At 39.4% G+C, this 20,791-nt stretch overlaps 1 protein-coding gene across 2 annotated transcripts in view; it reads right to left on the minus strand.

Moving 5' to 3' along the window:
• Positions 1–319: 319 nt before the first annotated feature.
• The window catches only part of LOC138854699 (uncharacterized), a 201,473-nt gene continuing 181,001 nt past the window's right edge, over positions 320–20,791 (minus strand). Inside the window, exon 5 of one of the 2 annotated variants that reach the window (XM_070099439.1) lies at positions 320–893. In XM_070099439.1, the coding sequence (XP_069955540.1) occupies positions 745–893 (149 nt within the window). In that variant the 3' untranslated portion in view covers positions 320–744. The remainder of the gene's footprint in view (positions 894–20,791) is intronic. The other variant, XM_070099438.1, reaches the window with a different exon arrangement.

Below are 20,791 nucleotides of genomic sequence, written 5' to 3' on the forward strand. Positions count from 1 at the left end.
GAAGCATGGGTGATGAATGTTGCAGCGAGGAGAAGGCTGGAGGCAGTGGAGATGTCATGTCTGAGGGCAATGTGTGGTGTGAATATAATGCAGAGAATTCGTAGTTTGGAAGTTAGGAGGAGGTGCGGGATTACCAACACTGTTGTCCAGAGGGCTGAGGAAGGGTTGTTGAGGTGGTTCGGACATGTAGAGAGAATGGAGCGAAACAGAATGACTTCAAGAGTGTATCAGTCTGTAGTGGAAGGAAGGCGGGGTAGGGGTCAGCCTAGGAAAGGTTGGAGGGAGGGGGTAGAGGAGGTTTTGTGTGCGAGGGGCTTGGACTTCCAGCAGGCATGCGTGAGTGTGTTTGATAGGAGTGAATGGAGACAAATAGTTTTTAATACTTGACGTGCTGTTGGAGTGTGAGCAAAGTAACATTTATGAAGGGATTCAGGGAAACCGGCAGGCCGGACTTGAGTCCTGGAGATGGGAAGTACAGTGCCTGCACTCTGAAGGAGGGGTGTTAATGTTGCAGTTTAAAAACTGTAGTGTAAAGCACCCTTCTGGCAAAACAGTGATGGAGTGAATGATGGTGAAAGTTTTTCTTTGTCGGGCCACCCTGCCTTGGTGGGAATTGGCCAGTGTGATAATAATAATAATAAATAATAATAATACAGAGCAGCAATAATAATAACAGTAATACTTCTTCCAATAATATCAATAATAATAATAATATTAACAATAGCAGCAGAAATGTTACTACTACTAATAATAGTAATAATAACTAAGCCTACCTGGCTTAGATGTGGAGGCTCGAAGTTGATCTTCAAATCCTCTAAAATTCTGTCTATTAATAAATTTCTCCCAAATGTTCTTCTTCAGTGGATTGAGTCTGACGAACAGTTTGTGTTCACCTGAAATATTAAAAATAAAAATGGTTTGAAAATTCATTTATGGTCCAATGGCATTGATCCCCAAGAATCAGTGCTACACTAGGTGTTATATAATGGTCCTGTGTTATACTAGGTGTTATATAATAGTCCAGTGCTATACTAGGTATTATATAATAGTCCAGTGTTATACTAGGTGTTATATAATGGTCCAGTGTTATACTAGGTGTTATATAACAGTCCAGTGCTATACTAGGTATTATATAATGGTCCTGTGTTATACTAGGTGTTATATAATGGTCCCGTGTTATACTAGGTGTTATATAATAATCCAGTGCTATACTAGGTATTATATAATGGTCCTGTGTTATACTAGGTGTCATATAATGGTCCCATGTTATACTAGGTGTTATATAATAATCCAGTGCTATACTAGGTGTTATATAATGGTCCTGTGTTATACTAGGTGTTATATAATGGTCCCGTGTTATACTATTTGTTATCATGACTCACGAAATCGTAATGACACGATTGCAAACAAACCATACCACGGGCGGGATTGAACCCGTGGTCAGAGAGTGGCTAACACGACGGTCTGGAGTTTTAAGACTCTCTGACAGCGGGTTCAATCCCGCCCGTGGAATGGTTTTTTTTCTAGGTGTTATATAATGGTCCCATGTTATACTTGGTGTTATATAATGGTCCCATGTTATACTACATGTTATATAATGGTCCAATGTTATGCTTGGAGTTAAATAATGGTCCAGAGTTATACTAGGTGTTATATAATGGTCCAGTGTTATACTAGGTATTATATAATGGTCCAGTGTTATACTAGGTGTTATATAATGGTTCAGTGTTATACTAGGTGTTATATAATGGTCCAGTGTTATACTAGGTGTTATATAATGGTCCAGAGTTATACTAGGTGTTATATAATGGTCGAGTGTTATACTAGGTGTTATATAATGGTCCAGAGTTATACTAGGTGTTATATAATGATCCCGTGTTATACTAGGTGTTATATAATGGTCCAGTGTTATACTAGGAGTTAAATAATGGCCCAGAGTTATACTAGGTGTTATATAGTAGTCCAGTGTTATACTAGGTGTTATATAATTGTCCAATGTTATATTAGGTGTTATATAATGGTCCAGTGTTATACTAGGTTTTATACAATGGTCTTGTGTTATACTAGGTGTTATATAATGACCCAGTGTTATAATAGGTGTTATATAACGGTCCAGTGTTATACTAGGTGTTATATAATGGCCCAGTGTTACACTAGGTGTTATATAATAATTCAGTGTTATACTAGGTGTTATATAATGGATCAGTGTTATACCAGGTGTTATATAACGGTCCAGAGTTATACTAGGTGTTATATAATGGTCCAGAGTTATACTAGGTGTTATACCAAGTATTATATAATGGCCCAGTGTTATACTAGGTGTCATATAATAGCGCAGTGTTATACTAGGTGTTATATAATGGTCCATTGTTATATTAGGTATAATATAATGGTCCAGTGTTATACCAGATGTTACATAATGGTGCAGTGTTATACTGGTGGAACATAATGGTGCAGTGTTATACTGGTGGAACATAATGGTCCAGTGTTATACTAGGTTTTATATAATGGTCAAGTGTTATACTAGGTGTTATATAATGGTCAATTGTTATACTAGGTGTTATATAATGGTCCAGTGTTATACCAAGTATCATGTAATGGTCCAGTGTTATACTAGGTTTAATACAATGATCCAGTGTTATAGCAGTTGTAATCTAATGGTACAGTTTTATACTAGATGTTACATAATGGTCCAGTATTATATTTATTTATTTATTTATGTCTTTGCAAATAGTACATTGAGATTTTGTATTTACAATAATGGGTTACAAGGCAAAGATATTAAAGCAACACTTGCGCAACGAGAATCCAAGATAACCAACCTCGAGAACAAGATCCAAAACCCTGAAGAGAAGATTACATCAAGAAGTGCTGACATAGAAAATACTCTGAAAACAGCTATAGCCAGTCACACCAAGCAAATAACAACCCTAAATATGAAGGTTGAAGAAGCAATCAAGGACTGGAATCAGAACTCAAGAAATCGTAATAACACGATTGCAAACAAACCATACCCCCGGCCGGGATTGAACCCGCGGTCATAGAGTCTCAAAACTCCAGCCCGTCGCGTTAGCCACTAGACCAGCTAGCCACAATAAGATTCATCCAACTAGGTATATTTCTACACCATAGGAAGGTTAGCACAGTCACCACTGTGACCACAAATGCAAGTTTTTACAGACGAATCTCCAGCTAGCGTGGCCGTGACGAACTCTAGCTCAAGTCCCTGTGCTAACCTTCCTATGGTGTAGAAATATACCTAGTTGGATGAATCTTATTGTGGCTAGCTGGTCTAGTGGCTAACGTGACGGGCTGGAGTTTTGAGACTCTATGACCGCAGGTTCAATCCCGGCCGGGGGTATGGTTCGACTGGAATCAGAACATGCACACTCGACTGAATGAATACCTTGATTTCCAAGACAACAAAACTGAACAAGATAAGTTGTCTGATGCAGTTATAATAAACAGTCCACACATTTCCCAGTAAAAGTAGGCCTTAGACAAGGATGTGTGATGTCACCGTGGTTGTTTAATATATTTATAGATGGGGTTGTAAGAGAAGTAAATGCGAGGGTCTGGGCAAGAGGCGTGGAGTTAAAAGATAAAGAATCACACACAAAGTGGGAGTTATCACAGCTGCTCTTTGCTGATGACACTGTGCTCTTGGGAGATTCTGAAGAGAAGTTGCAGAGATTGGTGGATGAATTTGGTAGGCTGTGCAAAAGAAGAAAATTAAAGGTGAATACAGGAAAGAGTAAGGTTATGAGGAGAACAAAAAGATTAGGTGATGAAAGATTGGATATCAGATTGGAGGGAGAAAGTATGGAGGAGGTGAACGTATTCAGATATTTGGGAGTGGACGTGTCAGCGGATGGGTCTATGAAAGATGAGGTGAATCATAGAATTGATGAGGGAAAAAGAGTGAGTGGTGCACTTAGGAGTCTGTGGAGACAAAGAACTTTGTCCTTGGAGGCAAAGAGGGGAATGTATGAGAGTATAGTTTTACCAACGCTCTTATATGGGTGTGAAGCGTGGGTGATGAATGTTGCAGCGAGGAGAAGGCTGGAGGCAGTGGAGATGTCATGTCTGAGGGCAATGTGTGGTGTGAATATAATGCAGAGAATTCGTAGTTTGGAAGTTAGGAGGAGGTGCGGGATTACCAAAACTGTTGTCCAGAGGGCTGAGGAAGGGTTGTTGAGGTGGTTCGGACATGTAGAGAGAATGGAGCGAAACAGAATGACTTCAAGAGTGTATCAGTCTGTAGTGGAAGGAAGGCGGGGTAGGTGTCGGCCTAGGAAAGGTTGGAGGGAGGGGGTAGAGGAGGTTTTGTGTGCGAGGGGCTTGGACTTCCAGCAGGCATGCATGAGCGTGTTTGATAGGAGTGAATGGAGACAAATGGTTTTTAATACTTGACGTGCTGTTGGAGTGTGAGCAAAGTAACATTTATGAAGGGGTTCAGGGAAACCGGCAGGCCGGACTTGAGTCCTGGAGATGGGAAGTACAGTGCCTGCACTCTGAAGGAGGGGTGTTAATGTTGCAGTTTAAAAACTGTAGTGTAAAGCACCCTTCTGGCAAGACAGTGATGGAGTGAATGATGGTGAAAGTTTTTCTTTTTCGGGCCACCCTGCCTTGGTGGGAATCGGCCAGTGAGATAATAAAAACAATAACATTCCTAGTGACATAACCCAAGAACAGTGCAAAGAAACTGCTATCAGGATAATACAGAACCACGTACAAGTCATCATGCAAAACAATGAAATCAAAGAAACATGTTTGCCAAGAAAACAAGGTAGAAAACACAGTATTATGTTCAGACTTCATTCATATGATAAAAGAAAGGACTTAATTAAATCAGCAATTACAATGAAAAATGGAGTGTTCATCAACGAGTGTAACGAGAAAACGTCAAAACCTTCTGTTCAGGTTGAGAAAACTTAAACAGGAAAACAAAATACATCAGTGTTTCACGCGAGATGGGAAAATACTAGTTAGAAAAACATCAACAGAACAACAATACACCATCTCAAATGAACATGATTTCTCTACCTTCCTTAGAAAAGCTGACATTTCTGTAACAGATCAGACAAGTGTCCTTAACACACATATACGTGTGGTGCATATAGTGTATGTTACTATTACATTATTGTGCATTATTATTTTTTTTCTTTTACTAGCTAATACCAGCTACCTCAAATACTTTTTACTTCTTTTTAATTGCTATTAATTGCTCATAATTTTGTGTTGCAAGTCAAATCTTACTCCAAATTAATGTTATTCATGGTTGCTACCTGTCCATTCAATTTTGTTTACCACTACTTTTTTAGTCCCTTTTATATTGTGTGTGCAATTAGTGTATATTCCAATTACATTATTGTGCGAGTCCCAAAACTATCTTTTGCTAGCTAGTACCAACTACCTAATGTTTTTTTTACTTTTTATAGTGCAATTAATTGCTCAACTTATTATACATTACAAATCAGATCTTACTCCCAAATCAATATTTTATCATAGTGACTATCTGTCCATTTAACTTTGTTTACCATTACTTAATTTAGTCCCTTACATATTTTCTCCAATATTTTAGCTTTATATAACTACGTTAGTTCATATACAGTAGGGCCCCACTTATACGGCGGGTTAGGTTCCAGGCTGTCGCCGGAAAGCAGACATCGCCGGAAGGCAGAACGCCATTTTTTTTCTATTTATAAATGCATATAAATGCCAGACAACAAGTTTACACTAAATTATATTAAGTTAGTAACAGAACTAGGCATTAAAAACACACAAAGTAAAATACATTCACAGTAAATTCATAACTTATCTTAAAGTATTTGTAATCTTAATGTAGGGAGAGAGGTGAGTAGTACTTATTTGTAGGATGTCAGGTGCAGGTAGCCCAGGTGTAGGTAGCCCTGGCTCCCTGTCTCATACTTAATATACGATATTTAAAACATCCCAGAGAGGTAAAATACACATACAGTACACTCATGTGTGTCTTAATGTAGTCTTAATGTGTAGTCTTAATATAGGAAGAGAGGTGAGCAGAATTTATTTGTAGGAAGTCAGTGTAGGTAGCCGGTAGGTGTAGACCGCCTTGGCTACACCTACCGGCTACCTACACTGTGGCCCAGAGCCATATTATTAACATTGACATACCTTGTTCACTGAATTTAATAATTTCTAACAACTACCTTTAGATGCCATCATAAACGAAGGGAGAAGTAATGAATAATTCATGCCGAAAATTGTAAACAAAAGCGGAGTGTGGGAGTGGCTGGGCCAAACGCAGATTCATACACGTTTTCTCTGATGGCTGAGCAGAGAAAACGTAATGTTGTCCCTTCGGCCGGCTACCACACAGGCCCAAAAGTATTATTATCAGAGCACATATGAAATATGCAATTAATGCCAGACAAGTTTACACTAACTTATATTAAGTTAGCAATAGAAATAGGCATTAAAAACATAATAAAAGGTAAGATACACACAGAGTACACTTATTACTTACCTTAAAATATTAATATTAATATGTGAGAGGTGAGTGGCAGGGTGTTTATTGAATAAAATCAGAATGGCACACCATCATCCTCTAAATTGGCACTTAAAGCAAGAGGCTTACGACTCCTCTTTTTATCACAGCTAAGCTTAGATGCCATCGTCAATGAGAGCCAACTAGTTAACGAAAGAGTAAATGAGAGAGAGAACGAGATACAGAGTTCAGACAGTGTAAGAACACAAACTGAACAGGCAAAATAAGTGCGTATTAATATGTGTCTACTTTTAGTTCATTCACGTCCGTTTGTAAGAGTTTGTACAACATTTACCTCAATATTTTTTTATTATAATACTAATTACCTCACAAAACAAATACTCTTACATTGTGTACAAGTTAGTACAGAATAAACAAACAACAACACACCATTTTTACAGTGAATAAAGATAATAATAATAATAATAATAATAATAATAATAATAATATTATTATTATTATTTTTAATATTAATAATAATACTAATAATAATAATAATAATATTATTATAATAATAAAAAGCACTAAACCCACAAGGGTCGTGAATTGCTATATATAAAGGCATACAAAATATTTTTCTGCAGTTACCCCCCAGTGTTTGACTACAGAAAACATAATTCTTCCAACACTACCTACACTACCGCTTTGTAAACAAATCTTATATTTACATCAATTTTTATTCTGTGAGTGTATCATGTTTATATGCTATGTAATGGGTTTCATATATAATTTTGAGGAAAATATCATAGATGGATTAGTGAAAATGCCTATATTGATGTAAAATAAGACATTTAGTGTGCCCAAGAGTGATTATTACGTAGAATTGGCGTCACGAGTAGAGAGAGACTTAGCAATTTTAATAAGTACCTGCACACCGGCACAGTGTGTAAGTATATTTAGGTACAGGTACACAAGTATAATTATCAGAGTACATATAAAATATGCAGTAACTTTAAAACACTTGAAATTTTAGAAAGTTTCCTGACATAATAGATGTGGTCACGGAAAATATAAATAAACTGGGTGGGGTGCGCCGTATTTGAAAAACCGCTTGCCGTATAGCAAATTTTGGTCATATTTTGACATTGCCGTATTAGCGGAATGCCATAAGGCGAAACGCCGTAAAGCGGGGCCTTACTGTATTCACAATTGTTAAAATAATCAAGGTGCCATTCTCAGGTGCTAAAGTGTAAAAAGTTCACTATTTTGCCATTATATTCCCAAGCTCATTTATTTGATTACCACTTTATTTATTCATCACAACTTATATTAGTCCCTTTAATATTGTCTCCTTTATTTTAGCTTTAAAGAACTACCTTAGCTCATATTTTTACATTTGTTAAAATAATTCAGGTGCTATTTTTAAGCTATAGAATATTTACTTTATCTTATACTTAATTCTAACTATAAATTCACTATAAATCTTATAACAAGCATTGATCCTGATACCAACCTCTTATTGAATGACTTAAATTAATCAAACAGTAATTGTAATTACTACACAGCAGAACAATCAAAGGCACTTCTCAGAGCCAACAACAACTGTCTTTAACTACAATATCAGATCTTTAAGCAAACATTACGATGACCTCATAGCATTACTCAATTCCCTGCATGCCAGTATATCCATCATTATTCTCACCAAAACCTGGCTAAAGCCTGATACTACAGATGTCTATGTCATTCCTGGTTACACAGCCATACACAACTGTAGACCAGATCAACAAGGGGGTGGCAACTAGACTAACTAGAATGTATCACTAATACTTGCACAAGGGATGAACATGGGGAATATATAATAGCTAAATTCAAATCCAAATACCTACAAAAACATATCACAGTGATAAACATCTACAGAGTACCACAGTCAAACATTAGCCGTTTTAGTGAAAACCTAGGAAGTTTGATAACTGATGCACGCATGAATAAAGATCACTTACTACTCTCAGGTGACTTCAATATAAATCTCCTGCAAGACCAAGACCCACATGTTACTGAATTCACAAGCACTATGAGTAACTGCATGTTGCTACCAACAGTAACAAAACCTACAAGAGTTACAGAGACTAGTGTTTCCCTACTAGACCACATCTGAACCAACACCATATCCCCTTTAAAATCAGGCATAATCACAGATAATACCACAGACCACTACCCTACCTTCATCATAACTAATCTAGGCAAATTACCAAGACACTACTAAAGTCACTTTCAGACTTCACAATGAGACAGTCATTAATAACTTCACAGAAGCAGTGACAAACATTGACTGGCACACTGAGCTAGAAATCTATACAGATATTGATGAAAGTATTAATAATTTTCTAAAAAAGACCCAATACCTTTATAACAAGCACTGCCCCAAAAAAACTAAACAGATGACAGCTAAGAGACTGAATAGTCCCTGGCTAACACCCAGCATTCTCAAATCCATAAATACAAAGCACCTTTACGAAAAACAGTACAGAATGGGTCACATAACCAGAGACCAAACAAAACATTACTCGTCAATCCTAACCAGCTGATAAGAAGGGCTAAAAAATTGTATTATGAGAACAGATTATCCAACTTAAAAGGTGATATAAAAAAGACCTGGAAAACCCCCATCAGAAATTCTAGGAACAAAAATGATATCACGAAATAGCACAATTGAACTAACAAAACCAGATGAAACCCAACTCCCACCAAATGAAACAGCAGACAGACTCAATGATTTCTTCTCCACCATAGGAAAAAACCTTGCCAATAAAATCCCAAGCTCAAATACTTCACCCAATGACTACCTCACTGGCAACTACCCGAACACACTGTTCTTAGCTCCGACTAACCCAACAGAAGTCTCCCTTATTATCAACACACTAAAAAACAAGACAGGAGATTTAAATACCTTACCAACATTTATATACAAAAAAGTGTCACAAGTGCTGTCACCAATCACTGCAACACTCTTTAACAAATCCATTGAATCCTCTACCTTCCCTACAGTTCTCAAAATAGCGAGGGTCACCCCAATCCATAAAGGAGGAGACCAAACAGGCTTGAATAACTATAGGCCAATATCCAACTTACACCCTCTCTCTAAAACCTTCGAAAAATTTATTCATAAGGGAATCTATTCCTACCTCATCTCCCACAACATACTCAACCCCTGTCAGTTTGGGTTCAGGCCTAATAAAAATACAAATGGTGCTATTATACACATGCTAGAACAAATATACACTGCACTAAAGAAAAAAGAAGTCCCACTGGGGATCTTCACTGATTTACGTAAAGCTTTTGATACAGCTGACCATGACTTGCTCCACATAAAATTGTCACACTATGGTATAAGAGGGCACTCCCTCAACTACCTAAAGTCATACTTCAGCAACAGAAGCCAATATGTGTACACAAATGGAGCAAACTCTTCCGCACAGCCAATTACAGTTGGTGTCCCACAGGGAAGTGTCCTTGGCCCTCTTCTCTTTCTCATTTACATAAATGACCTACCAAATGCATTGCAACTGCTCAAACCCACACTATTTGTAGCTGACACTACATACGTCTTTTCTCACCCGAGCCCAGTCATGCTAGCCAATACTGTGAATACCGAATTACAGAAAATATCTACCTGGATGAGGGCTAACAAACTTACTCTCAACATTGACAAAACCTACTTCATTCAGTTTGGTAACAGAGCTACAGATGTCCCTCTTAACATAATGATAAATGTATCACCTATCACAAAGCTCACAGAGGGAAAATTCTTAGGAATCCACCTTGGTAATAGACTCGAATTTCAAACACATATACAACAAATTTCCAAGACCGTAGGCATACTATCGAAGATACGGTACTATGTTTCACAGTCAGCCCTCCTGGCCCTATATCACTCACTTGTTTACCCCTATGTCACCTATGGAATTTGTGCATGGGGCTCAACAACAATAAACCATCTCAGACCATTAATTACCCAACAAAATGCTGCAGTCAGAATGATAAATTCCCACTACTGGCAGCACACTCCACCATTATTGAAAACTCAGTGTTCGCATCGCTATTGGGCCATGCGGACGTGCTGCGCAGTAGTTCCTGATTGAGTTGGCTTTTGCGGAGTGGTGACGTGTACTTAGCTCTATGAAGACCTGTTTGCGCGCTCTCTACGAATTGAAGCAAGATGCCCTCCATCGAGCAACTTTACCAACAGCTTAAAGAAGAACTGAGGATGGCGAAGATGGAGATTCGGCGACTGACCGAGGAAAACAAGAAGATTTGTAGTAGTCCTCCTGTTTTGAGTCCTCAGGTCAAGAAGGGAAACTGGTCAGTGGCTGGACAGCAGGGAACGAAGTTGACGATCAAGAAGACGAATGGAAAGGTAGAAACGATGAAGAAGAAAGAGACTGCCGTGGAAACTGTTGTGGAAACATCTAATACATTCTCAGTGCTACCCGACGAATGTGAGTCGACTACTGGGAACATCACGACAAACGACACCAAGGAAGGTAAGAATATTGTTGTTGTTGGGGATAGCCAAGTTAGGTATATGGATAGGGCGTTCTGGTTGAAGGACAGGAGTAGGAGACAGAGAGTTTGCTTTCCTGGGGCTGGGATGGAGGATATTGTTAGCCGTCTGGATGACATCATGAGAGGTAATGGGAGCAATCCTATTATCTGTCTCAGTGCTGGAGGCAACGATGTTGGCAGACGTAGGAGTGAAGACCTGATTAGCAGGTATAGGTCAGCAATAGAAATAATTAGGAGTAAGGGTGGGAACCCTGTCATATGTGGTATTTTGCCAAGGAGAGGAGTTGGAAATGAATGGTTGTCCAGGGCAATTGGTGTCAATTGCTGGCTGGACAAATACTGTAAGGAAAATGCGGTAACATTCACTGACAACTGGGACCTCTTCTATGGCGGAAATGACATGTATGCCAGGGATGGGGTTCACTTATCTAGGTCTGGGGTGGTAGCACTGGCAACTGCAGTGGAGGGAGCAGTTAGGACTTTAAACTAGGAATAGTTAGTGGTATGGGTTTTGGCAGGAAAACAGTGAAGTCCCAGTGTAATAATATTACGAGTTCTAGGGGAACTAGTAATAAGCAGAACGAGGTAGATATTGAAAAGCCAGGGACTTTGGGTGATAAGGACAGTAATAGGTTTAGTAGAAAAACAAAAATGAGCAGGAAGGGTAAAGAGAAAGGAGAGTCTTTCAATGTTTATTATGCTAATTGCCGTAGTGCTAGGAATAAGATGGACGAGTTGAGATTAGTTGCTAGTGCAGGTAACATTGATGTATTTGCCTTAACCGAGACGTGGTTTAATTCAAAAAGTCGGGACATGCCTGCGGAATGTCATATTCAGGGTTTTAAATTGTTCCAAGTAGATAGAAGTATTGGGAAGGGGGGTGGGGTGGCATTGTATGTCCGAGATCGCTTGAACTGTTGCATAAAAACGGGTATTAAGTCTGAAGTAACACATACAGAGTCTGTTTGGATAGAATTTTCAGAGGGGCATGAAAAACTGATTTTAGGAGTGATATACCGTCCCCCAAACTTAGATAGGGACCAAGGGAGACTACTATGGGAGGAAATTGTTAAGGCCACAAGGCACAATAATGTAGTAATTCTAGGAGACTTTAACTTTAGTCATATTGATTGGAATTTCTTGACTGGGAATTTAGAATCATACGACTTTTTAGAAGTAGTTCAGGATTGTTTTTTGAAGCAGTTTGTGACAGAACCTACAAGGGGAAATAACCTGCTTGACTTAGTTATGGCAAACAATGAATCCCTTGTTAATAATTTAGAAATTTCAGAGGAACTGGGTGCTAGTGACCACAAATCAATTACATTTAGCATTGAATGGAAGTACGATAGTAGCGATAACTCAGTAACAGTCCCAGATTTTCGCTTAGCAGATTACGATGGGCTTAGAGAACACTTATCATCTGTTGACTGGGGTAACGAAGTGAGCTATCAATATGACAGTTTTCTGAACATTATACATGCTGCTCAAAGAACGTTTATCCCATATAAAGAAATTAGATCAAATAGAAATGACCCAAAATGGATGAATAATAGGCTCAAATATCTACTAGGGCATAAGAAAGGAATTTATAGGCATATCAAAAGGGGTGAGGGTCATCTTATGAATCAGTATATTGACATTAAGAGGGACATTAAAAAGGGGATAAGAAAAGCTAAAAGGGACTATGAAATTAAAGTTGCTAGGGATTCTAAAACTAACCCAAAAAGTTTTTTCCAGGTCTATAGAACAAAAGTTAGAGATAAGATAGGTCTCCTTAAAAATAACTATGGGCACCTTACTGACAAAGAGAATGAAATGTGCTCAATTTTTAATAATTATTTTCTCTCAGTTTTTGCACAGGAAGACACTAACAATATTCCAGTAATTAATTTTTATAGTGGGCTAGAAGAAGATAACTTATGTAACATCACAGTCACTAGTGAAATGGTTGTGAAGCAGATAGACAGACTGAAGCAAAATAAGTCGCCGGGTCCTGATGAGGTTTTTTTTCAAGGGTTCTTAAGGAATGCAAAATGGAACTCTGTAAACCATTAACTAATATTTTTAATTTATCTCTTCAAACAGGTGTAGTGTCTGATATGTGGAAGATGGCTAATGTAATTCCTATTTTTAAAACAGGAGACAAGTCGTTACCGTCAAATTACCTCCCAATAAGCCTGACCTCAATTGTAGGCAAATTACTAGAGTCAATTATAGCTGAGATTATAAGAAGCCATCTCGATAAGCATAGCTTGATTAATGATACTCAGCATGGATTCACAAGAGGCCGGTCTTGTCTAACTAATTTATTAACTTTCTTCAGTAAAGCTTTTGAGGCTGTTGACCACGATAAAGAATTTGATATTATTTACTTAGATTTTAGTAAGGCTTTTGATAGAGTTCCGCACCATAGAGTGGCAGCTCATGGCATTGGGGGAAAAGTGCTCTCGTGGATCGAGTCATGGCTCACTGACAGGAAGCAGAGTGTTCATAAATGGGGTTAAATCCGAGTGGGGATCTGTAACAAGTGGCGTTCCACAGGGATCAGTCTTGGGCCCGTTGTTGTTTATAATATATATCAATGATGTTGATGAGGGAATTGCTAGTGATATGAGCAAATTCGCCGATGACACAAAGATAGGTAGGATAATTGATTCAAACGTAGATGTTATGGAACTTCAGGAGGATTTAAACAAACTCTATTCTTGGTCAGAAAAGTGGCAGATGCAGTTCAATGTAGATAAATGCAAGGTTCTGAAGCTTGGGAGTCCCCATAACCCTAGTACAGTGGACCCCCAGTTAACGATATTTTTTCACTCCAGAAGTATGTTCAGGTGCCAGTACTGACCGAATTTGTTCCCATAAGGAATATTGTGAAGTAGATTAGTCCATTTCAGACCCCCAAACATACACGTACAAACGCACTTACATAAATACACTTACATAATTGGTCGCATTCGGAGGTGATCGTTATGCGGGGGTCCACTGTACTTATAAGTTAAATTGTCAGCATAGTTGCTGATCCCTGTATTCCCTGTATTATATAGCATAGCATATTAGTATCATCCATGTGCTTTAGATACGAGATCCCTTGTAGGCCTGTGGCTTTGTGTGACGTCACGGGATACAGATGTGGAGGCTCATACCTCTGCCCCGGCCTCACTCGGCGGCAGACCATTCAGCGGACAGGCAAGGCAGATGGGCTCCATCCCTCATCTCAGTCTGACAATATAGTTACCATCCTACAAGTGTGTCTACTTTCAACCTGCGATATCTCCATTAAAGAACCCTTTACGATAAAATGATGTAGAACTTAGCCATACAGATTGCGAAAAGGACTTGGGGGTTATGGTGTGCAGCAACCTTAAACCAAGACAGCAATGCCTAAGCGTACGTAATAAGGCAAATAGATTACTGGGATTTATATCAAGAAGTGTAAGCAACAGAAGTCCAGAGGTCATACTGCAGCTTTATACATCATTAGTAAGGCCTCACCTAGATTATGCAGCTCAGTTCTGGTCTCCATATTACAGAATGGACATAAATTCGTTAGAAAACATTCAGCGTAGGATGACTAAATTAATACACAGCATTAGAAATCTTCCTTATGAAGAAAGATTGAAGACTCTTAAGTTACATTCACTTGTTAGACGAAGAATGAGGGGAGACCTGATCGAAGTGTATAAGTGGAAGATAGGTATTAATAAAGGGGATACTAATAAGGTCTTGAGGATGTCTCTCCAAGAGAGAACCCGCAGTAATGGATTTAAATTAGATAAGTTTAGATTTAGAAAGGACATAGGAAAGTATTGGTTTGGAAATAGGGTAGTTGATGAGTGGAACAGTCTACCTAGTTGGGTTATTGAGGCTGGGACTTTGGGTAGTTTCAAATTTAGGTTGGATAAGTACATGAGTGGGAGGGGTTGGATTTGAGTGGGACTTTCACATCAGAGCTTATCTCTTGGGTGGCATTGAAAATTGGGTTGGGCAAATGTTTTGCTAGTGGGATGAATTGTAAAGGACCTGCCTAGTATGGGCCAACAGGCCTCCTGCAGTGTTCCTCCTTTTTTATGTTCTTATGTACTCACCATACAAAACTTTCTTCTTTATAACGTACCAGTCGTATCCCACCGAGGTGGAGTGGCCCAAAAGGAAAAACGAAAGTTTCTCACGGCATTTCAGTCGCCTCTTACGACACACATGGCTTACGGAGGAAGAATTTTATTCCACTTTCCCATGGAGATAAGAGGAAATAAACAAGAACAAGAACTAGAAAGAAAATAGCAGAAAACCCAGAGGGGTGTGTATATACATGTACAGTGGACCCTCGGTTCACGATGCCATCGGTATCCGATAAATCCGGTATTCGATGCATTGTATCGCAAAAATTTTGCCTTGGTTCCCGTTACAAAACCCAGTATACGTGATTCGTCCGAAACGTGTCCACGTGTGGCCTGAACTTCCCCGTGTGTGCTAGTGTTTACAAGCCAGCAATTGTGTTCGCATCTAAGGATACATTCAGTACATTCCATATTATCACAAGTGTTTTTGGTGCTTGTTTCTGCCAAATAAGTCACCATGGGCCCCAAGAAAGCTTCTAGTGCCAACCCTTCGAGAAAAAAGGTGCTAATGACTGTTGAAATGAAGAAAGAGATAATTGCAAAGTACGAAAGTGGGGTGCGGGTGTCGGAGCTGGCCAAGTTGTAGACAAAACCCCAATCAACCATCTCTACTATAGTGACCAGGAAAACGGCAATCAAGGAAGCTGTTGTTGCAAAAGATGCAACTGTGATTACAAAACAGCAACTGCAAGTGTTCGATGTTGAGAGACTGTTATTGGTGTGGATAAATGAAAAACAGATAGCAGGAGATACCATCTCTCAAGCGATCATTTGTGAAAAGGCTAGGCAGTTGCATGACGATTTGGTAAAGAAATTGCCTGCAACTAGCGATGTGAGTGAATTTAAGGCCAGCAAAGGTTGGTTTGAAAGATATAAGAATCGTAGTGGCATACATAGTGTGATTAGGCATGGTGAGGCTGCCAGTTCGGACCAAAAAGCAGCTGAAAAATATGTGAAGGAATTCAAGGATTACATTGACAGTGAAGAATTTAAACCTGAACAAGTGTTTAATTGCGACGAAACAGTCCTGTTTTGGAAGAAATTGCCAAGCAGGACCTACAATACTCACGAGGAAAAGGCACTCCCAGGACATAAGCCTATAAAAGACAGGCTTACTCTTCTGATGTGTGCCAATGCTAGTGGTCACAGCAAAGTGAAACCTTTATTGGTGTATCACTCAGAAACTCTCAGAGCGTTCAGACAAAAGAATATCCTCAAGGAGAATTTGTGTGTGCTGTGGAGGGCAAACACTAAGGTATGGGTCACTAGGGACTTTTTTTTATGACTGGTTACACCATGCATTTGCCCCCAATATGAAAAATTACCTAATTGTAAAGAAATTAGACCTTAAGTGCCTCCTGGTATTAGACAATGCCCCTGGTCATCCTACAGACTTGGCAGAGTGACTTTCTGGGGACAGGAGCTTCATTAAGGTCAAGTTTTTGCCTCCTAATACCACTCCTCTCCTGTAGCCCATGGACCAGCAGGTCATTTCCAACTTCAAGAAACTGTATACAAAAGCTATGTTTGAAAGGTGCTTTGAAGTGACCACAGACACTCTATTGACTCTAAAGGACTTTTGGATGGATCACTTTAATATCCTCAATTGTGTAAACCTTATAGGTACAGCTTGGGAGGGAGTGACTAAGAGAATCTTGAACTCTGCCTGGAAAAAACTGTGGCCAGAATGTGTAGACAAAAGGGATTTCGAAGTGTTTGAGGCTAACCCTAGGAATCCTATGCCAGTTGAGGAATCAATTGTAGCACTGGGGAAGTCCTTGGGGTTGGAGGTTAGTGGGGAGGATGTAGAAGAGTTGGTGGAGGAGGACAATGACGAACTAACCACTGATGAGCTGCTAAATCATCTTCAACAGCAAGAGACCAGCCCTGAGGAAACTGCTTCGGAGGAGGGGATGGAGAAATTGAAGAAGTTGCCTACTTCAAAGATTAAGGAAACATGTGCAAAGTGGCTTGAAGTGCAAAGCTTTTTTGATGAAAATCACCCTGACACAGCTACTGCAAGCCGTGTTGGCAACCTGTGCAATGATACTGTTGTGAACCACTTTAGGAAATTCATACAGGAACGAGGGATACAGGCCTCTATGAACAGATATGTTGTGCGACAGAAGTCCAGTGACTCTCAAGCTAGTCCTAGTGGCATTAAAAGAAGAAGGGAAGTAACCCCAGAAAAGGACTTGCTACCTCAAGTCCTAATGGAAGGGGATTCCCCTTCTAAACAATAAGTTCGACACTCTCCCTTCCTCTCATCCCATCAATCATCACCAGATCTTCATTAAAGGTAAGTGTCATGTATTCTATTGTTAGCAGAGTACATACTACAAACTGTGCATGTCTTCTTCAGTTTGTGTGCATTAACCCTTTCAGGGTCCGTCCCGTAGATCTACGGCTTTACGTTCAGGGTCCAAACCGTAGATCTACGCCATGAGCTCAGCTCACTCTGATAAACTGTGAGTGGTACATTTGGGCCTAGATATGAGAGAATACATCTATGTGGTATGTGTGCACCACATAAAACAGATCCTGCAGCACACTGTGTATAATGAGAGAAAAAAAATGAAATCATGATTTTTCGATTAAAACAGCAACTTTGCAGTGTTTTTTCGTATGTTTTTTATAGTTGTATTTGCGATTTCTTGGTCTCATTTGATAGAATGGAAGACATATTACAGAAATAGAGATGATTTTGATTGGTTTTTGCACTGGAAATGGCTTGAAACTGAGCTCAAAGTAGCGGAAATGTTAAATTTTTGCCGATATTCAAGAGTAAACAAACGACCTCACACATCTAATACACGCCAGCTGGTGGGTCTAATATACATTCACAAATATGGTGATGATATTTATACAATTATTACAGTATTGCATAACAGTAAATCTTCTATTTTTTGGTGTGAATAAAAATTCATTATGTGAATAAAAAATCAAAATGGAATTTATTTGTAAAGCCTCAAAACATAACTAATGAACAGAGGATATGTTAGTTTAGTGCCAGGAATGCCTACATTGTTCATTCTGGACCCTATTTTGAAATTGGAATATTTTGAACTTTGTGTTAAATTGGCCAAATTAACAATTTCCGATCACTTTATTTTGTAGTTGAAACAGTTGACTTGGCGATTTCTTGTGCTCAATCGATAGAATAGAAGTAATACTAGTGAAATAGCTAAGAATTTGGTTGATTGGAATAATGTAATTGGCCTAAAATGGGAGTCAAAGTCGGCAAAATCGCCGATTCGTAAATATCGGACACATCAAAATTCGCGAGAGCATAATTTCGTCAATTTTCCACCAAATTTCGTACTTTTTGTTTTATTACCTTCACAAAAAGATTCTCTATGATTTCATAAGAAAAAATAACAAATTTTTTTTTTGAAAATTCTTGGACACTGGTGCGTGACTCCAGATTTGGGCCTTGGACCCTGAAAGGGTTAAACTTAATATTTCATGTGGTAAAATTTTTTTTTTTCATACTTTTGGGTGTCTTGCACGGATTAATTTGATTTCCATTATTTCTTATGGGGAAAATTGATTCGCTTTCCGATAATTTTGGTTTACAATGAGCTCTCAGGAACGGATTAACCCGTAAACGGTCCAAATGTATATACAGTGGACCCCCGCATACCGATTTTAATCAGTGCAAGAGGGCTCATTGGTATGCGAAATAATCGGTATGCGAATGAATTTTCCCCATAAGAAATAATGGAAATCAAATTAATCCGTGCAAGACACCCAAAAGTATGAAAAAAAAAAAAATTTACCACATGAAATGTTAATTTTAATACACACAAACTGAAAAAGGCATGCACAATTACATAACACTTACATTTATTGAAGATCTGGTGATGATTGATGGGATGGGAGGAGGAGAGAGAGAGTGTTAGTGTTTAGAAGGGGAATCCCCTTCCATTAAGACTTCAGGTGTCGAGTCCTTTTCTGGGGTTACTTCCCTTCTTCTTTTAATGCCACTAGGACCAGCTTCAGAGTCACTGGACTTCTTTCGCACAACATATCTGTCCATAGTGGCCTGAACCTCTCGTTCCTTTATGACTTCCCTAAAGTGTTTCACAACATTGTCAGTGTACAGGTTGCCAACACGGCTTGCAATAGCTGTGTGAGGGTGATTTTCATCCATGAAGGTTTGCACTTCAAGCCACTTTGCACAGATTTCCTTAATCTTTGTAGTAGGCAACTTCTTCAATTTCTCTCTCCCCTCCTCTGAACCAGTTTCCTCAGGTCTGGCCTCTTGCTCTTGAAGTTGATCTATCAGCTCATCAATGGTTAGTTCTTCATTGTCCTCCTCCACCAACTCTTCCACATCCTCCCCACTAACCTCCAACCCCAAGGACTTTCCCAATGCCACAATGGATTCCTCAACTGGCATAATCCTCTCAGGGTTAGCCTCAAACCCTTCAAAATCCCTTTTGTCTGCACATTCTGGCCACAGTTTCTTCCAAGCAGAGTTCAAGGTCTTCTTAGTCACTCCCTCCCAAGCCTTACCTATAAGGTTTACACAATTGAGGATATTAAAGTGCTCTCTCCAAAAGTCTCTTAGAGTCAGTTGAGTTTCTGAGGTCACTACAAAGCACCTTTCAAACAGAGCTTTTGTGTACAGTTTTTTGAAGTTTGCAATAACCTGCTGGTCCATGGGCTGCAGGAGAGGAGTGGTATTAGGAGGCAAAAACTTCACCTTAATGAATTTCATGTCCCCATAAAGTCGCTCTGCCACGTCTGTAGGATGACCAGGGGCATTGTCTAACACCAGGAGGCACTTAAGTTCTAATTTCTTTTCAGTTAGGTAATCTTTCACATTGGGGGCAAATGCATGGTGTAACCAGTCATAGAAAAAGTCCCTAGTGACCCATGCCTTACTGTTTGCCCTCCACAGCACACACAAATTCTCCTTGAGGACATTCTTTTGCCTGAACGGTCTGGGAGTTTCAGAGTGATACATTAATAAAGGCTTCACTTTGCAATCACCAGTAGCATTGGAACACATCAAGAAAGTAAGCCTGTCTTTCATAGGCTTATGTCCTGGGAGTGCCTTTTCCTCCTGAGTAATGTAGGTCCTGCTTGGCATTTTCTTCCAAAACAGGCCTGTTTCATCACAATTAAACACTTGTTCAGGTTTCAGTCCTTCAGTTTCTATGTACTCCTTGAATTCCTGCACATATTTTTCAGCTGCTTCTTGGTCCGAACTGGCAGCCTCACCATGCCTTATCACACTATGGATGCCACTACGCTTCTTAACCCTTTCAGGGTCCGTCCCGTAGATCTACGGCTGGTCGGTGAGTGTCCAAACCGTAGATCTACGCCAAAATTCTAGCGCCGTCAAATTTAGCGCGAAAGCGCTCATAGGCCTACATATGAGAGAATGGGTCTGCGCGGTGGGTGTGCGCCGTAAACAAAAAATCTAGGCGCCTGCATAGCATTGTGGGAACGCCGGCTCAGTCACCCTTGTTCACCATGTCTCGTCGCAAGTCAGCTCTCACTCCCCGGAAAATTGGGACTCTCCTCTTCCTGTCTGATAGTTCTGACACTGATGGAAGTGGAAATGAAGACGAATTCTACGGCTTTGATGAGTTAGTGACCGAAAATAATGACCAGGATATCGATA

Source organism: Cherax quadricarinatus, chromosome 67 (assembly GCF_038502225.1).
Source record: "Cherax quadricarinatus isolate ZL_2023a chromosome 67, ASM3850222v1, whole genome shotgun sequence".
Lineage (NCBI taxonomy): Eukaryota > Metazoa > Arthropoda > Malacostraca > Decapoda > Parastacidae > Cherax > Cherax quadricarinatus.